Source organism: Amblyomma americanum, chromosome 6 (assembly GCF_052857255.1).
Source record: "Amblyomma americanum isolate KBUSLIRL-KWMA chromosome 6, ASM5285725v1, whole genome shotgun sequence".
Taxonomy (NCBI): Eukaryota; Metazoa; Arthropoda; class Arachnida; order Ixodida; family Ixodidae; genus Amblyomma; species Amblyomma americanum.
This window is the reverse complement of record NC_135502.1, coordinates 97,156,417-97,171,396: the sequence shown is the minus strand read 5'-3', so window position 1 is coordinate 97,171,396 and position 14,980 is coordinate 97,156,417. Positions and strand designations below refer to the sequence as shown.

The 14,980-nt window shown below is 47.5% G+C and overlaps 3 protein-coding genes across 3 annotated transcripts in view; 2 read left to right on the top strand and 1 right to left on the bottom strand.

Annotated features, from left to right (window-relative positions):
* Positions 1-14,980, bottom strand: part of LOC144094395 (uncharacterized) — a 99,428-nt gene that overhangs the window by 39,273 nt on the left and 45,175 nt on the right. The gene's annotated exons all lie outside the window — the stretch shown is intronic.
* LOC144093904 (uncharacterized) overlaps positions 1-14,980 on the top strand; it is a 174,821-nt gene that overhangs the window by 150,516 nt on the left and 9,325 nt on the right. The window lies entirely within an intron of this gene.
* Positions 1,115-13,101, top strand: LOC144093905 (uncharacterized). The gene is made up of 4 exons (XM_077627657.1): positions 1,115-1,620; positions 2,307-2,499; positions 8,069-8,321; positions 12,970-13,101. The coding sequence occupies exons 1-4, from the start codon at positions 1,333-1,335 to the stop codon at positions 13,001-13,003; spliced, it is 768 nt and encodes a 255-aa protein (XP_077483783.1). The 5' UTR covers positions 1,115-1,332; the 3' UTR covers positions 13,004-13,101.

The window sequence follows — 14,980 nt, the reverse complement described above, 5'->3', positions numbered from 1 at the left end:
GCCGAGACTGCTTGAGCCTCATAGCTTGTCAATGGAACGCGTGCTCAACTGGAAATCGTCTTTTTGCACCAGCGTTATGGCACCACTCTGGTTCAGGCTTACCTCAGAATTCAGTGAGGCTTCTCGATCGCAGCAGCGATGCGGTTCAAACTGAGTTTATCTCTGCCAGCGCAAAACTGGAAATTTTGTTTCAGAACCTGATGTTCATTGGCGTAAGCGACAATTCCCTCTTTTGGAGCAAAAATTTCCGTTTGGTAACTTTATTCGCTGCACCAGCTTGAAAACTCCGTCAGTTTGAAACATTGAGACGATTTCAGTTCTTACATTTGCTGACCTTGCGCAAAAATTTTCTTTTAATTGGCCCTCAAATCCCGTCAAGGGAAAAATCCCCAAATGGAACATGACTGTTCAGAACGAGCGTTGCTGGTCGCGCCACTCCTACAGCGCCTATTGTTGTAGAGTCATTGGTCAATTTCATGACGTTCCTCTTAGCCAAGCGCACAGACCTATCACCCACACTGCGCAACAGGATATATTAACCTTTAAGCCTCTAACAAAGCCACTGACGCAGGGCTTTGGCAGCCCTCTGTAATACCCCTGGATCAGCTGTGGCTTGTCACTCAATCGAACAGCAGCGTGATTTATAGCTACGACCGCACACGTTATATACACCAGTTCTGCCACGTTATATCCCAAGTTTGCTAAGGCAGATGCTCAACCGCCTCATATGCCAGTCAATTGACTAACTCGTGCGGGAACCCTCAGCATCATTGGTGGTCCCCTGGAATTTTTTGCGCTTGGCTCTACTATGGATTGAGTTAAGTGTAATCGATGTTAGCCATTGTTTAATGTAGGGCAGTCATTTTGTGAGCTTTAGAACGCGTCACCGAATAGGTTTCCACCGTGACTTATTTCACTAGTCGGCATGAACGCTAATCATTTTCGAACTAAAGCGGCTGTTTGGGCATGTTGGTCAGTGAACGTGGTAAAAGAATGCAGCGCGAAAAAAACAAGGACGAACAGAAGTGGACAAGACAGGGCGCTGCCCTGTCCTGTCCACTTCTGTTCGTCCTTGTTTTTTTCGCGCTGCATTCTTTTACCCAATCATTTTCGGTATTTGATTAACTGGGGATACCCCTGCGGGTGTTGGGAAACGATGTGGTTATTAGCAAAGGTTTCTGGGTCAGAACTAATAACTTCTTTTTACCGGGCGCTGCAGTTGTCAAGTCTCAGAGAACGCCTGCTAGTACCAAGCTAGTACCTAGCAGATTCACCATCGCCGCTGAGGACCACTCGCAGGTACTCGAGCACCCGCCTTGTAGCCACCGCGCAATGAGCCGGACTCCGAAAGCCGCTGCCGGCCCCAACCAGCTGAGGGAGGTGCTGAGGCAGCAGTTGCTGACCACGTTTGCGGCCAACAAGAGGGAACCAGCAATGGGAGAGGGAACCCAGGCCGTGGAGGATTCCTCTCCCGCGGCGTCCGGAGAGCCGTCGAAAAAGCAGCCTCTGTCAGTAGTGTCCGCCACTAGCTGCGGCTGCCACAAGTACGATGACATGCACGTGCACGTCACTGTGCTGTGTCCGTGCTCTCGGCCGACCACTACCGACAGAGCGACGCAGGTATTTAAAGCGTGCCACTGCGATATCCATAACTTGTCACTTTGAAATCTTATGCATTTTTAAAACTGTTTCACACGTTTCACCTATGCAACTAGATTTTTTACTGGGTTCGCAGTCCTGTTTAGGAAGGCCCCCTGCCAATTTTTCAAAAATAATCTTTTTGAGTTATGAACCTGAGTTTTGTGGCATAGTAATATCTCTTTTGGCGGACATCAGAAAAGAGGCAAGGAATGTTACTATTAAGCTGTTAAGTAATTCCTCATAGTGAACTTTCTAACTTTTAAACATATAGCAGATTGCTTGTACTGGCGATATTAGTTTTATAATTGCTATAACGCGCCGCTGTGGCTCATTTGGCCCCCGAAAGAAGTGTGCTTTTCAAATGCACTTGTCTTCGGCAAGCGCAAAACAACGCCCCCCCCCCCCCCCCCCCCCCCCAGAGGAAGTCACTACTGGCGCAGCACCTGTACGGGACCTCCTTTCTCCCGTGTGGGTGTCGAGGGCGGGGCAGAGAAGGTCACATGACATGTGTGACCCGTGTGCGAAGAGTCGGAGAATCGGAAAGTAATCATCGAGGGTAATTGCAAATGCTTTCGCAAAATTCTTGCATAAGATGTCTGATCGTCCTGTGAAGTTTTTTTCTTAGTAGCTCTTTGCGCCTCTTGTGCCTTTCCGTCTCTGTGCAGACTGACATGGCGCGCACAGACGAACAGCAGAGGAGCACACCGCGAGGAGCTGGGATCAGCGTCGACCACCTCCAGACGTCAAACGAAAGGGTGTTTTCCCAGACATGTTCACACGAGCTTGGAGCCAGCGTTCCTAACGGAACTCCCGTCACTCTCAGCCTCCAAGGGACTCCGAACAGCGCAGACATTTCTGGTGAGTAGCAGAATAAGCTTCATGGTATTAGACGTGGCCTAGCTTGCGATATCGTGTGCGCACATTAAATTTATGTTGCCAACAGGGACAGTCCATATTGGTGTATCGGAGTGCATAGATAGCCGGAACACTGACATGTGTTAAAGGAGTATAGGCACCTAATTTTGGTGACACGTTTTTTTCTCTGCAATGATGCGAAGGACATTACTACGCATGAATCACCATGTGGTATTTACCTACGGTCACTACAAAATTTATAATCATATTTTACCGGTCATGCTGTTTCGGTTTCGGTTTCAACAGCCGAATGATGGCTGTGACGTCAATGAGTGGTTTTATAATCACTGCTTCATCGTTTTAATTCAATACAGTGCTTACAAGGCAGCCTTCCTCAAGAGCAGGAATGACAACTAATGTGGAAGCAGCGATTATATTGCAGTTTTTTCATGCCTCACATGACAAAACCACTCTTTGACGTCACAGTCTTCATTCGGCTGTTGAAACCGAAACATCACGGGAAAGAAATGTGATTATAAATTATTTAGCGCTGTTAGGAGAGTACCGGATGTGGATCCATGTATATCAATGCCTTACCCATCATTACAAACAAGAAAACGCGCACCCAACAGTTACGTGCCTATACACTTTTAACGAGGACACTTTGAATTTTGCTCAGCATCCGCCTTCTCCGAGCCAGAACTATGTCTTAATGCGAAAGTGCTGCCACCATGATTCGCGGCCTCTGTCATGATTCCTTGCCTTGGCGAACAGAAATGTTGTTGCTGCAATGAATTCTTCCCATTCCATGAAACCTTACGGCTTCAACGAGGTCGTTTGAGTAGCGATAGTAATAGTGTTTGTGTTACTCTGTATGAAAGCAGCACGAGAAGCTGTCCGAGGAGTCTTTCAAGAATGTCGGCCCAATTGAGAAAGGGTGCCGCGGAAATCGTGTGCCGAGCTTGTGTTTTTGGAATGGCAATTACACTTTAGAACTGCCTGGTTGTAGCCAGGGGTGGAACTCAAGGCAGTTCCTTTGTTCCTGGCAGCAGCAGGTGATCTCTGCCTCCAGCCGCAGCTTCACCATTCCGTGGAATTACCACCTGCAAACAGTTGAAACGAATTGGAGAAGCTCATAAAACTCAATTATTGAGGTAATGCAATTCCTTTGAGGGCATCTTTGAGAACTTTCGTGTTACAAAGACATTGCAGAAAGGTACCACCCATATGTTAACGCCTGCTACAGTATAACTGGAACCAAAGCATACAGGAGAATGATTCCAGAAGTGGAAGGAAAACGGTTAGTCAACTTTAGTGATGTTTAAGTGCTTTGTTACGTTGCACTCTTGAGTACTTTATGCTCAGAGTGCAACGACGACTTAGAGGGAGAGCATCTATATAATGTGGTAGGCACTCGGAATGCCTGAATCACCGGAGATACGCCGCTATTTTTTTTTGCAATCATTGCCTGTTTACGTGGCTACTAACCGCCTCGGGCATTATGAGCTGCTTCAACGTGGCCAGCGGCCAGCAGCAGGTTGAGAGCGACCGTGTGTGTCGAGCTCATCGCGAGCAGCTTTGGTCTATTGCTCTGGGGTGCCCATTATACTGGTTAATGGCTTAGTACGATTCCTAGGCAGCCAAATTTTCCTGTTACGACACACGTTGTCTCATGCGTCATCAACGAAGTTTTCGCACCAATGTCTAATTGCAGTATTAGCAGGTTTCGTGGCATCGTTTTTTCTAGTTTTTGCTGTTGTAGTGCATAGTAACGCAAACGCAGCGAACTGCAAAGATTGCAGCTGTGCATACTTGATATTGTTGGTAAATACAGTGCGGCAAGGTGCTCGTCTTTTTCTGAGGTGAAACTTTGGAAGAACAGGCACCTTTGTATGAATTTGCACCCCTTGAACCGGCCAGACGCAAGTAGAGAATGGCTTTTTTTTTTTGGAACCAGGTTGACAGCCCTGAGATAAAGAGCTTTAAATAGGAAAAAATATATTCCCAAACCTTTAACTACGGCTTCTTCCGTTGGCCATCTGTTGTTTTATGACATTAAACACTATAAGTCATGCCTCTACGCGCCTTGAAGCCTTAAAAAGAACGATGTATCAAACAGGTGCAAGCCGCATTTTTAGACCGAGAGGACCCTGCTTCATTCAACTCTGTTACAAGTTTCGCGTTCCGGATGTAACGAGTGAAATCGAATAACGCCGCTAGCAGGCCTCAAAATCGTGCTCATCTATAGTAGGATACAACTTAAAAAAAAAAACAGCAGTTGCTAACACTGGGCCATGGTGCGCGGCGTACTGTATTACTCCGCTGGCTGATTGTAATAGTAAACGAAATAAGCTTTTTAACGTTTGACTATATTAAACAAGCGATGTATCAACATTCTAGCTCCTCTAATTTTTTTCTTGTGATTAGTTTTTGTTTAGGCAACAAGAAAAGTTTTAACAACGGGCTATACTTTATTGTCGTGGCGGAAATCTATGAAGCGGTCGTGAGCTTCACTGCAGACTTAAATTGTATCCGACTATAATAACATTGCCTCTTCTGGTGCCGCTTAATAATCGCCCCGACTTAACTTTTCGATAGCCTAATATAATTAAAAGCATCGATTCTAATTATAATAACCCGCCGCGGTGGCTCAGTTTTTATGGCGCTTGGCTGCTGACCCGAAAGACGCGGGTTCGATCGCGGCCGCGGCGGTCGAATTTCGATGGAGGCGAAATTCGAGAGCCCCGTGTACTGTGCGATGTCAGTGCACGTTAAAGAACCCTCGGTGGTCGAAATTTTCAGCAGCCCTTCACTACGGCGGCCCTCATAACTTGAGTCGCTTTGGGACATTAAGCTCCCATAACCCAAACCCTCTAATTATAATGGTTTAGTGGTTACATTGCCCGCTGAAAATTGGAACGATGCTGCGAGCAACGTGAGGAACCTGTTCTTTCGTTCGGAGATGAGCAATGAAGTGCAGAGTATTATATTGTATATATGCTGCTCATCCCTGATACTATTTTTGTGAAGTGATAAACAACTTTTGACTTTCCGCTATACCACGGGGCGAAAAAGAGACTACTGTTATAACGGTGCAAGGTGACAGCTACTAACATTTTACCTGGACACGGGTCCTTATACATCCGTCGTTTTAAGATGTGCTTTTGGAGCTCTACCCATGCAGAAATTTGAGTGAATTGGGTGACCGACTCCTTCTATCGCATTTTCATTGCTTCAATAATTCATAATAATTTACTCATTCATTGTCCGCAGTGCAAGCTTTCGAAGATGAAGGAAACGTCAGCATAGAGGACGGCAGCAAGTAAGTTTCCAAAGGTTTAATTTTTGAAAAGCATGCCAGGCATTCCAATGGCAAGGCGTAAAATTTTATTTTATTCAAAACCGGTGTTAACTGTTATTGCTTTTGAATGCGTTTTTAAAACTTGCTCGAGTTCGAACTGTGCATTCGTATTAATTGCGAAAAGAGAATTATGCAGTCAGGGATCGCTTTGACTACGCGCTGCTCTAAGGAAAACGCCGACAGTAACTCTGCACGATTTAGTTGCTTGAAGTTGTATCCGCGCTCGTTCTTTCCGCCGCAGCCATGCTCACAGTTACACAACGGGAATTGTACGCTGGCATCAATAACTGCAGACTGCATGTAATACACGGTACTGCTGAGCAGACAAAGGAATGAAAATGAGGGGATTGTTATGACACATATGAAGGAAGCCAACAGTCTACGGCACCAAGATTCATAGGGGAATGTAGACAATTTTTCTAACAGCGGTGTTCCTCAGTAAGGTAATAACAGTGTACATATCTTATCGCTGAAAGATAATTGGTTAGAAAGCAGAAGAATAAACATGCTGCCGGTTGGATTTGATCCCACAATCTCCTAGTTTTGCGACCGCTGGCTTCCTTCACGCGGTACCGTTTTTAATGACATCGAAACCATGCTCTGGTCTTTATTCTGCATTCAGAAATTCAGTAAATGGTTCGCTTTTGAAGCCTGTGTAACTTACTCCTGGCTCAAAACTGGCGTACAGAAGTGGCGGCTACAACTGGCACCCGCCGATTCCGTGCCGAATCTTTAAAACGTCATTGTATATGACGGTATATGACGTCACTCGAGCAATCACGCCAGACAGTGCGGGATGCTTTAATAGTTAGCCTCTGATTGGCTGGCTGAAGCTGTGGCTTCTGGAATTTTCTTAGCCGGTTCGTGCGTATTTGGTGGCTACAGCCGTGACGAGGTAGATACAGCGCACTGTACTGACTGGAACTGACGCAGAATGGACTGCACGAAAAGCGAAAGAAGAGAAGTCTGATTAAAATTTCCGGCCATGCGCTGGACTGGACATCTCGACAAAAGCTCCCACAGAGGCGCCAGTTGAACTGAACGTTCACGCCCTGCGCTTACAATATGGACGGTCGATAAGAAAAAATGAGTTGAAGCCGCACATACCCGCAACTGAACACTGATTTCGTGGCGTATGTGTTGTCATGGCGTTACGATAAGTAAGTATGTGCTTAAGGGTGGCTCAGTGCATAACCACCATGATCATCATCAACCTGACTACCCCCCCCCTTGCAGGGCAAAGGCCTCTCCCATGTCTCTCCAATTAACCCTGTCCTCTGCCAGCTGCGCCCACCCTATGCCTGCAAACTCACTAACCTCATCCGCCCACCTAACCTTCTGCCGCCTCATGCTACGCTTGCCTTCTCTTGGAATCCACTCCGTTACCCTTAAGGACCAGCGGTTACCTTACCTTCGCAGTACATGTACTGTCCAAGCCCATTTCTTCCTTTTGATTTCGACTGGGATGTCATTAAGCTACCTTTGATCTCTCACCCACTCTGCCCGCTTCCGGTATTTTAACGTTACACCTATCATTGTTCTTTCCATGGCTTGCTGCGTTGTCCTTAACTTAAGCTGAAGTCTTTCTCGTTAGCTTGCACGTTTCTGCCCCATAGGCGAATACCGGTAAGATACAGCTATTGTATTTCGACCAAACTGTCCCGCTTCTAGTTCTTTATGCCAGAGCTACCGCTGTAGCCGAAAACGCAAGTTCGCCATCACACCGCGGTATCGGAAGAGCGCTTATGTACTTCACGTTATGTCAAATCAGTGCGGCCTCTCCAGTTTGGTATTCCCGCCATCAGCAAGAAATTTTTAATGAGCAATTTATTGAAGTATAATTTTTCATGACAAATGTAATTCATTGTACAAATGGAACCGTCCACTCGAACCTCCTTGGATAGATTTTTCCGCATACAGCCGACTCTGGCTCTTTTGTCACTGTTCCTTTCACATGTCCGCTTAATTATATCTCTTAATGTGTATAACTTAAATCTAATCATGTGGTCATAATAGCGTTTTGTTTGTTTTTATTTTAATGACACAGTTTCTGCACTCCTCTCTTTTCACCTGTTTCCTCCTCCTCCTGAGGTAGCACGACGGCATGTTAAGGTTGCACGACGGCAGGGTATAAGCATGCATCAATCGCTGCACTCTAATTAATGGGGTCTGCATCATCGCATAACAGATCTTTGGCACTGTACCACGCAGGGAAGAGGGGTACCCAGCACACCAAGTTTTCAACGGCGCTGACACCTCGCGGATCTCGCCCGCCGACAGGAGGCGCAGCGTTCGCGAGGCGCTGGCCCGCGTGCGGGACACGCTGTTCGAGGCGCTCCGGGACACGCCTCGCGCCATGGCTGCCACTTCCCGAGCCGCCATATTCGAGAGCGTCTTTCCCGCCATGCCAACCTCGCCGACTCCGTCACCGCCCACAGCGCAGCCGCTCTCCTCGCTGCTTCGGGTACGTGCACATTAACTTTGCTGGCACAGTGAAGCTGCCGCGTCGGACGAGTTTGATGCATCATTTGTGATGGCACGCTTGTCGACGAACTTGCCTAGAGAGTTCGAGCGACATCTGCCGTTGGCCTCTCGGTTCGAGCGGAGTGTGGTCCGTTACCTTTTGTCGCCTTCCGTGGCCGGCTGTTGCTGAGCGCCTATTTCGCTGCCGGACGCACTATTTGTGAGTGGCTGCGCGCATCGTACATGACGCAGTGCTCTTTCGGCTGTTAGAAACTGAGGCCCCGGCAGCCGTAGTTTCTAAATACTACCTAGAGGGAAAGCTGGCGCCACCACCTATGCGTGTTTCTTAAACAGCACTTATTCCACCGCGGGAATGCCGGGAAGACGAGGTTTCGTTCTTGGCTTGGCTAGTGTCAGGCCGAAAGCGTGGATTCTACCTCAAAATTAGTAGTTGTAACGCCATTCTCACCTCTTTGCGCAAATTAAATTCATTCAATACTGCGTTTTTCGCTTCTTCAATAGATTTAACACAAGTGAAAGTTGTGTATTAGGGTAATAAGGAAGCTTTTACAGCATTTCTTCGAGGACTACTTCGAGAATAGTCGTATTGTTACGGCTAAATACACTTTTTATGCCCAAGATTAGCTAAGGCAAGTAAGAAACGTCATCTTCCCGGCATTCCTGCGCCTGTGCACATAGGCTGAATTGTAGCGCCGCCAGTTCTCCCTCTAGTTATAAAGCAACGCTATGCCGGCAGCGAACAATGCGCAAAGCGAAAGGCGGCCTCTGAAATCCGAGGCGTTAAATAACTTTATAAACACCGCATTTTCGCTTGCGTGTTTTCTTCTTTCCAATGATACCTTAGAGATTTTTATTCATTGAGCACCCCGTAGTGTTCGCCTACGACCATTAAACACATTTTAATTGAAATTTTCTTCACAATGGTTCGGTTTCATCAACCGAACTATGGCTGTGACGTGTAGTAGAACTTTACGTCACGTGCAGTTGTCGTATGACAACCTCGGTTGCTTACGCGCCAATTAACCCTGTAAAAAACAGCAGCCGCTTAAATCACCTCCAGCATAGGGTAATTAGTACTGTCCCCGCAGTTGACGACGTAGAGTGCCAGTCTCATTTTTTTGTGTCATGCAATGACTACTGGTCCTTTTGGTGAAAGTGAAACAATGTTGATGGTGCTTACAAAGCTTCTCTTCGAAAAGGAGGCGTTTCAAGGGAAAGTTTGAATCTTTCAAATCTGGCACCCAGCGTAGCGGTAACTACCTGCCGTGACGTCTACATAAGGCAAGCAGTCATCGAGAAGAATAAGAATGGGGCGGAACGCATATGGCACGTATGCTCACATCATGAAGAGCAGCTCGCCTGTATTCCTCAAGAGAAAAATTAACATAACAGCTGCATCTTACCGGTATTCACCTATGGGGTAGAAGCATGCATGGAGGTTAACGAAAAGGGTTAAGAGACCGGAAGCTAGCAGAGTCTTGAGTAGGTGAGGGAACAAAAGCGGGTTAATGACACCCTAGTTGAAATCAAGAGGAAGAAATGGGCTTTGGCAGGGAAAGTAGTGCGAAGGCAAGGTAACCGCTTCTCCTTAACGGTAACGGGGTGGATTCCAAGAGATGGCAAGCGTAACAGGGGGCAGCGGAAAGTTAGGTGGGCAGATGAAATTAAAGAACTTTGCGGGGATACGGTGGCAACAGACCGCTGGTCGTTAACGGTAATGGAGTGGATTCCAAGAGAAGGCAAACGTAGCAGGGGGTGGCAGAAAGTAAGATGGTTGGCTGAGATAATAAGTTTGCGGGAATACAGTGGCCACAGATGGCAAAGGGCAGGTTTATTTGGAGAGACATGGAAGACGCTTTGCACTGCGGTGGGCGTAGTCATGCTAATAATGACGTCGATATCTTGCCAAAAGAGCGTCATTATAAGCAGGTTTTACTTGGGTAAATTTGAATGAATAGATATTTAGATACGGAGTACAAGAGCAAAATCGCAGTATTACCAGGTGTTGAAATTGATTGTTATACGCGGTGTTCAGCGAACTTTACAGCCATATCGAAATATAAATCGGCTGCGTTTTTATGGAGGAAAAACGACGAGGCGCCCGTGTGCTGTGCGATGTCAGTGCACGTTAAAGATCACCAGGTGGTCGAAATTATTCCGGAGCCCTCCACTACGGCACCTCTTCTTCCTTTCTTCTTTCACTCCCTCCTTTATCCGTTCCATTACGGCGTGGGTCAGGCGTCCAACGATATATGAGGCAGATACTGCGCCATTTCCTTTACCCAAAAACCAATTATTATTATTAAATATAAATCGACTTCCAGCGACTTTGAAATCGGAAGGAAATATTTTCAAGAACAACCTTCAGCGGATGTAGTTTTAAAAAAACCATTGTAATTAGGTGGCTATTTAACCAAATTTTCTGTTGACTTTTAATTAACTGTCTGGTGGTTTGTGCCGAGGTCACTTCGAACCCATGAATAATAATTATAATAATTGGTTTTCTTGGGAAAGGAAATGGCGCAGTATCTGTCTCATATATCGTTGGACACCTGAACCGCGCCGTAAGGGAAGGGATAAAGGAGGGAGTGAAAGAAGAAAGGAAGAAAGAGGTGCCGTAGTGGAGGGCTCCGGGATAATTTCGACAACCTGGGGATCTTTAACGTGCACTGACATCGCACAGCACACGGGCGCCTGAGCGTTTTTCCTCCATAAAAACGCAGCCCATGAACAAAATGATGCCAGATAAAATTTTGATAGGTAGTAAAACTAATTGGCTTCCGCTTTGCAGCGCAATGAAGCAGAGCCCTTTTTTTTCCGCGCAGAGCCGTCATTAACTGTGCGCAGGAGCGCGCAGGAAGCTCGATGCAAACGCAACGTCCACTGATGACATGTTGCAGCGCTTACACTCTACACACAACGCCTATATGGGAGTAATGGAAGTCTAATGCACTTCCTTTTATTAAAGGGAGTCCACTAGAGGACAGCTTACTCCCGTTTAAAAACTCTCTGTTCAAGGTGTACGGTGCCCAATTAAAACACCCTGGCCCGTTGGAGCACACTGCGCGCATTCTTTTACTTCGTCACTTGGTGCAAGGAAAAGGATAGTAATCGGCCACTATGTGTTCGCTACTTTTGAAAGTGACTAACCATGAGACTTTCTGACCGAACTAACCAGCTGATTGCTCTAATTAATTAGCTCTTTAGTGAGCTTCACTTGCTAAGATAAATAATTAGGTTATATGTAGAGGAAATAACGCCGGCCGCAGCGGACACTTTCGTCCTGAAAAGATTTTATTTCCGTATTGAAATCCTTACGTTTAGGAATTCCTTATTCTTCGTTGAGACAGCTGGTGGCGTGTTACATAATCTGTCCATTTTCGATTTGCTCATTTCGCCCTCTGTCATTGATCACTAAGATATACCCGCGGCTTTCAAACTTCGGTTGCATGGAAGCGACGCGACCATTGAAAGTGGTTGGCGACCGGATCTCATCAATGGCTGCCATTGGCTGCGATATGCAACTACGTAGTGGTGCAGTCCGGTCACCAACCGCCCAATGGTAGGTTCGCTTTCCCAGACGCTTGAAAGAAGCGTATATAGTTCAGTAACCAATGACAGAGAACTAAATGGGGAACAAACAGTTATAGGATACAGTCCCGTGGTATATATATATGCAGAAGCGAACAAGCAAGTTAAACCACTTCTACGTTGTGAACATAGAAGCGGAACTCTGCGAATGAACTGCTTACTTGGTGTAGTTTTGTTGAAGAAAAGCCGGAGCGAGGAAACACTGCGAGGAATTAACGTGTAGGTAGCACCATGCACAAATATTTTACTTTCGGCCTTAAAGGCTTTTATTGGCAGGTCAGCATGGCTTAAGAGCCAGGCAAGACCTTTATAGTTCAAGCTGTGCGTGCAGGTATTCGTTTTCGCAAAATCTGTTGTTGTCAGGAATGAAAAATTGTACAGTCAGCTCGTGAATATGCTTGGTTTTAGTTGGATTTATGGGCTTTTATGACGCCGCAGTGAAGGGCTCAGATTATTTCGGCTACCTGGGGTTCTTTAGCATGCACTGTCTTCGCACAGTACACGAGCATCTAGAATTTCGACTCGATCGAAATTCGACAACTTTGGCCGGGATCAAACCCGCGTCTTTCGGGTCAGCAGCCGAGTGCCATAACCACTGAGCCACCCCGCCGGATATGGTGGAGCCGCTTCCGCGAACCGTCCAACGTTTCCATCATTTCTTTTCCTTAGTCTTCAAAAGTTAAATGTACGTTCACCGAATGCTTCTTGTTCCATTTATATTTCGCGTATTCAGATAATTCACGCATTTTCCACAAGGCCAAGAGGATGAATATTCCAAGCTTTATGATGACGCTTATCTACACGACTCGGCAACGCAGTATATGTTCTCCCAACCGGCCTTAACTATATATAGCTGGCACCATTTGCATCTGGAGTTGGCATTACAAGAGCAATTACAGAAAATGACGCCGGAATGAAAAGCCGAGTGGCATTCCACTAACCGCTGTATTGGGGAATTGACCTGGCATTGACCCCGGAGTAGGTAGCCATAACGAAATCTTGCAGTTTTTTTGCAAATGTTTTTAAATGCACTGCAGGCACATGCCGGTGGCGATTCCCATGCCATCGTGAACAGCATCCTGGATCCTATCGCCGAGGAGGAAGAGGGCATAGATGCACGCTCAGAGGCTCGTCGCATGATCATCAGCGAGGAGATGACTACCATCTTCGAGCACATCGAGTCGCGGTGGACGAAGGTGTGCGATCAGCTCCGTGTGGATCTGATTGCAGGTGAGTACGCTCTATGAAGTACGTCTTTCGATAGAGTAAACGTTTGCTCCGTATTTCACCCCCCTTTTTTTTTACAGAATCGCCGCATTAACTTTGAAGTATGCCTTCGTTTTCTGGAATCCGCAATTTGAAAAATTTGACTGCTAAACTTCAACGTGTGCAGAATCTCGCTGGTATAGTCAGTGAGCAAAAGGTATAAATAAAAGGGGAGCATCACAGCCATTAACGCTTGAAGGGCCGGTGGCTTCCCATGAATAAAAAAAGTTGGTTTCTGTGGCCATATTCTGTGGATTCTGTGGTTAGATTCAGTGTTGGATTCTGGTGGCTTCAGGGGCCAGGGCTACGGCGCTTCTATAGTTGAGGCAGCGGTTGGGCGGCCCTGGCATACCTGGTCAGCAGGCGAGGGCCCTGTGTTGCTGTAGTAATGGGGCCACGGCAGGTGTGCAGCTCCGATGCGGTGTGGCAGGTAGCAGGGCGGCCTGGTTACAGCAGCAGGGTGGCGACTGTAGGTCGCGGGAGGGGCGTAGCATCGGGCCCTGGGCGCGGCGCGTTGCCGAAGCGTGATGGTGCCTTGTAGTTGCTAGTGATGAACGTTGTCGCTCTGATGTGCCCTTCTTTTCAATCTGTGCCGAAAAAGGTCAACACATGTATCCAACTCCCGCAGCGCGTGCTGTTCGACCTTCACGAGAGTCATGAGGGTTAACGCAAGTCAGTCTTGCGTGACAGTGATTGGCATGAGCGGCCCTTACGTTCATGCACCTGACGAGACTGCCTGCCGGCTCGCGCCCTCGCTCTGGGCTGCGCAGGCAGATCTGCTTCTGCCTATAAGGCGCAACTTATACCGGGACGCGTGGTTCGCCGGCTGATCGCAGCGCTCGTTATCCGACTGCGGCGCGGGTCGGGCTGTGTCCTGTAACCACTCATCTCGCTGCACGTAACGTTTCAGGTCGCATACGTGCACCGGTCCACCTGTCGGTTTCGACCACTAGTCCTCGAGCCTGTAAACGATCGAGGAAAGTTTCTCTCGCACGCGGAACGGCCCGATAAATATCGGCGCCAAGGAGGCCGCAAACTGTTTGCTAGCGTCGCTGAGAACGAGCTAACGTCGAATCACCAGGTCGCCCACTTCGTAGTGAACATCCCGGTGCGAGCGGTCGTACTGGGCTTTCTGCTGTGCCCTAGCGGTGCTCAGGTTGCGGCGAGCCTTGCGTAAGGCCTCCGTCATCTTAGCGTCATCTTAGCGTCACGTATTCAGCTCGTGCTGACGAAGCGACTGGCGTCTTCCTGCTGTCCGATAGAATCTAGTACATCGGATTTAGCAGCTCTCTTCATAGATTAAGAGAAGACGGTGCGTACCTAGTCGAGCTGTTAACTGTCGAACGCAAAGCAAACGCGATCTCCGGCAGATAGGAATCCCAATCTTTGTGCCTCTCAGAGTACGCGACAGGCATGTGCTTAACGTTGCGAATGACTCGATCCGCGGGGACCGACTGAGCATGATAAGTGGTCGTTTTCTTGTGCTCAGTGCCGAGTGCAGCGCACAAATCAACCTTCGCAGTGAAGTAGGACGCGTTGTCCGTTATCAAGTGCTCTGGGAAACCGAACCTGGTGAATACGTCCATCAGCTTCTCCATGAACACTCGTGTCGTCAGCTTTCTGAGGGGGAAAAGTTCAACCCACTTGCTGAAGTGATCTGTGACCCCTAGTAAGAACTGGTCCTACTCAGTGATACGGTCCCATGACACACATGGCACGAGGGGGCGTAGCGTATTACGTCCCCTTTCATACCTGACCAGATAGCGAAGCGAGACATCTTAC

Excerpts from the sequence above, each read along its gene's own strand:
- LOC144093905 (XM_077627657.1), top strand. The coding sequence starts at position 1,333 with ATGAGCCGGACTCCGAAAGCCGCTGCCGGCCCCAACCAGCTGAGGGAG. Across the intron at positions 1,621-2,306 it reads CTACCGACAGAGCGACGCAG|ACTGACATGGCGCGCACAGA; the intron begins GTATTTAAAGCG and ends GTCTCTGTGCAG. Across the intron at positions 2,500-8,068 it reads GAACAGCGCAGACATTTCTG|GGAAGAGGGGTACCCAGCAC; the intron begins GTGAGTAGCAGA and ends TGTACCACGCAG.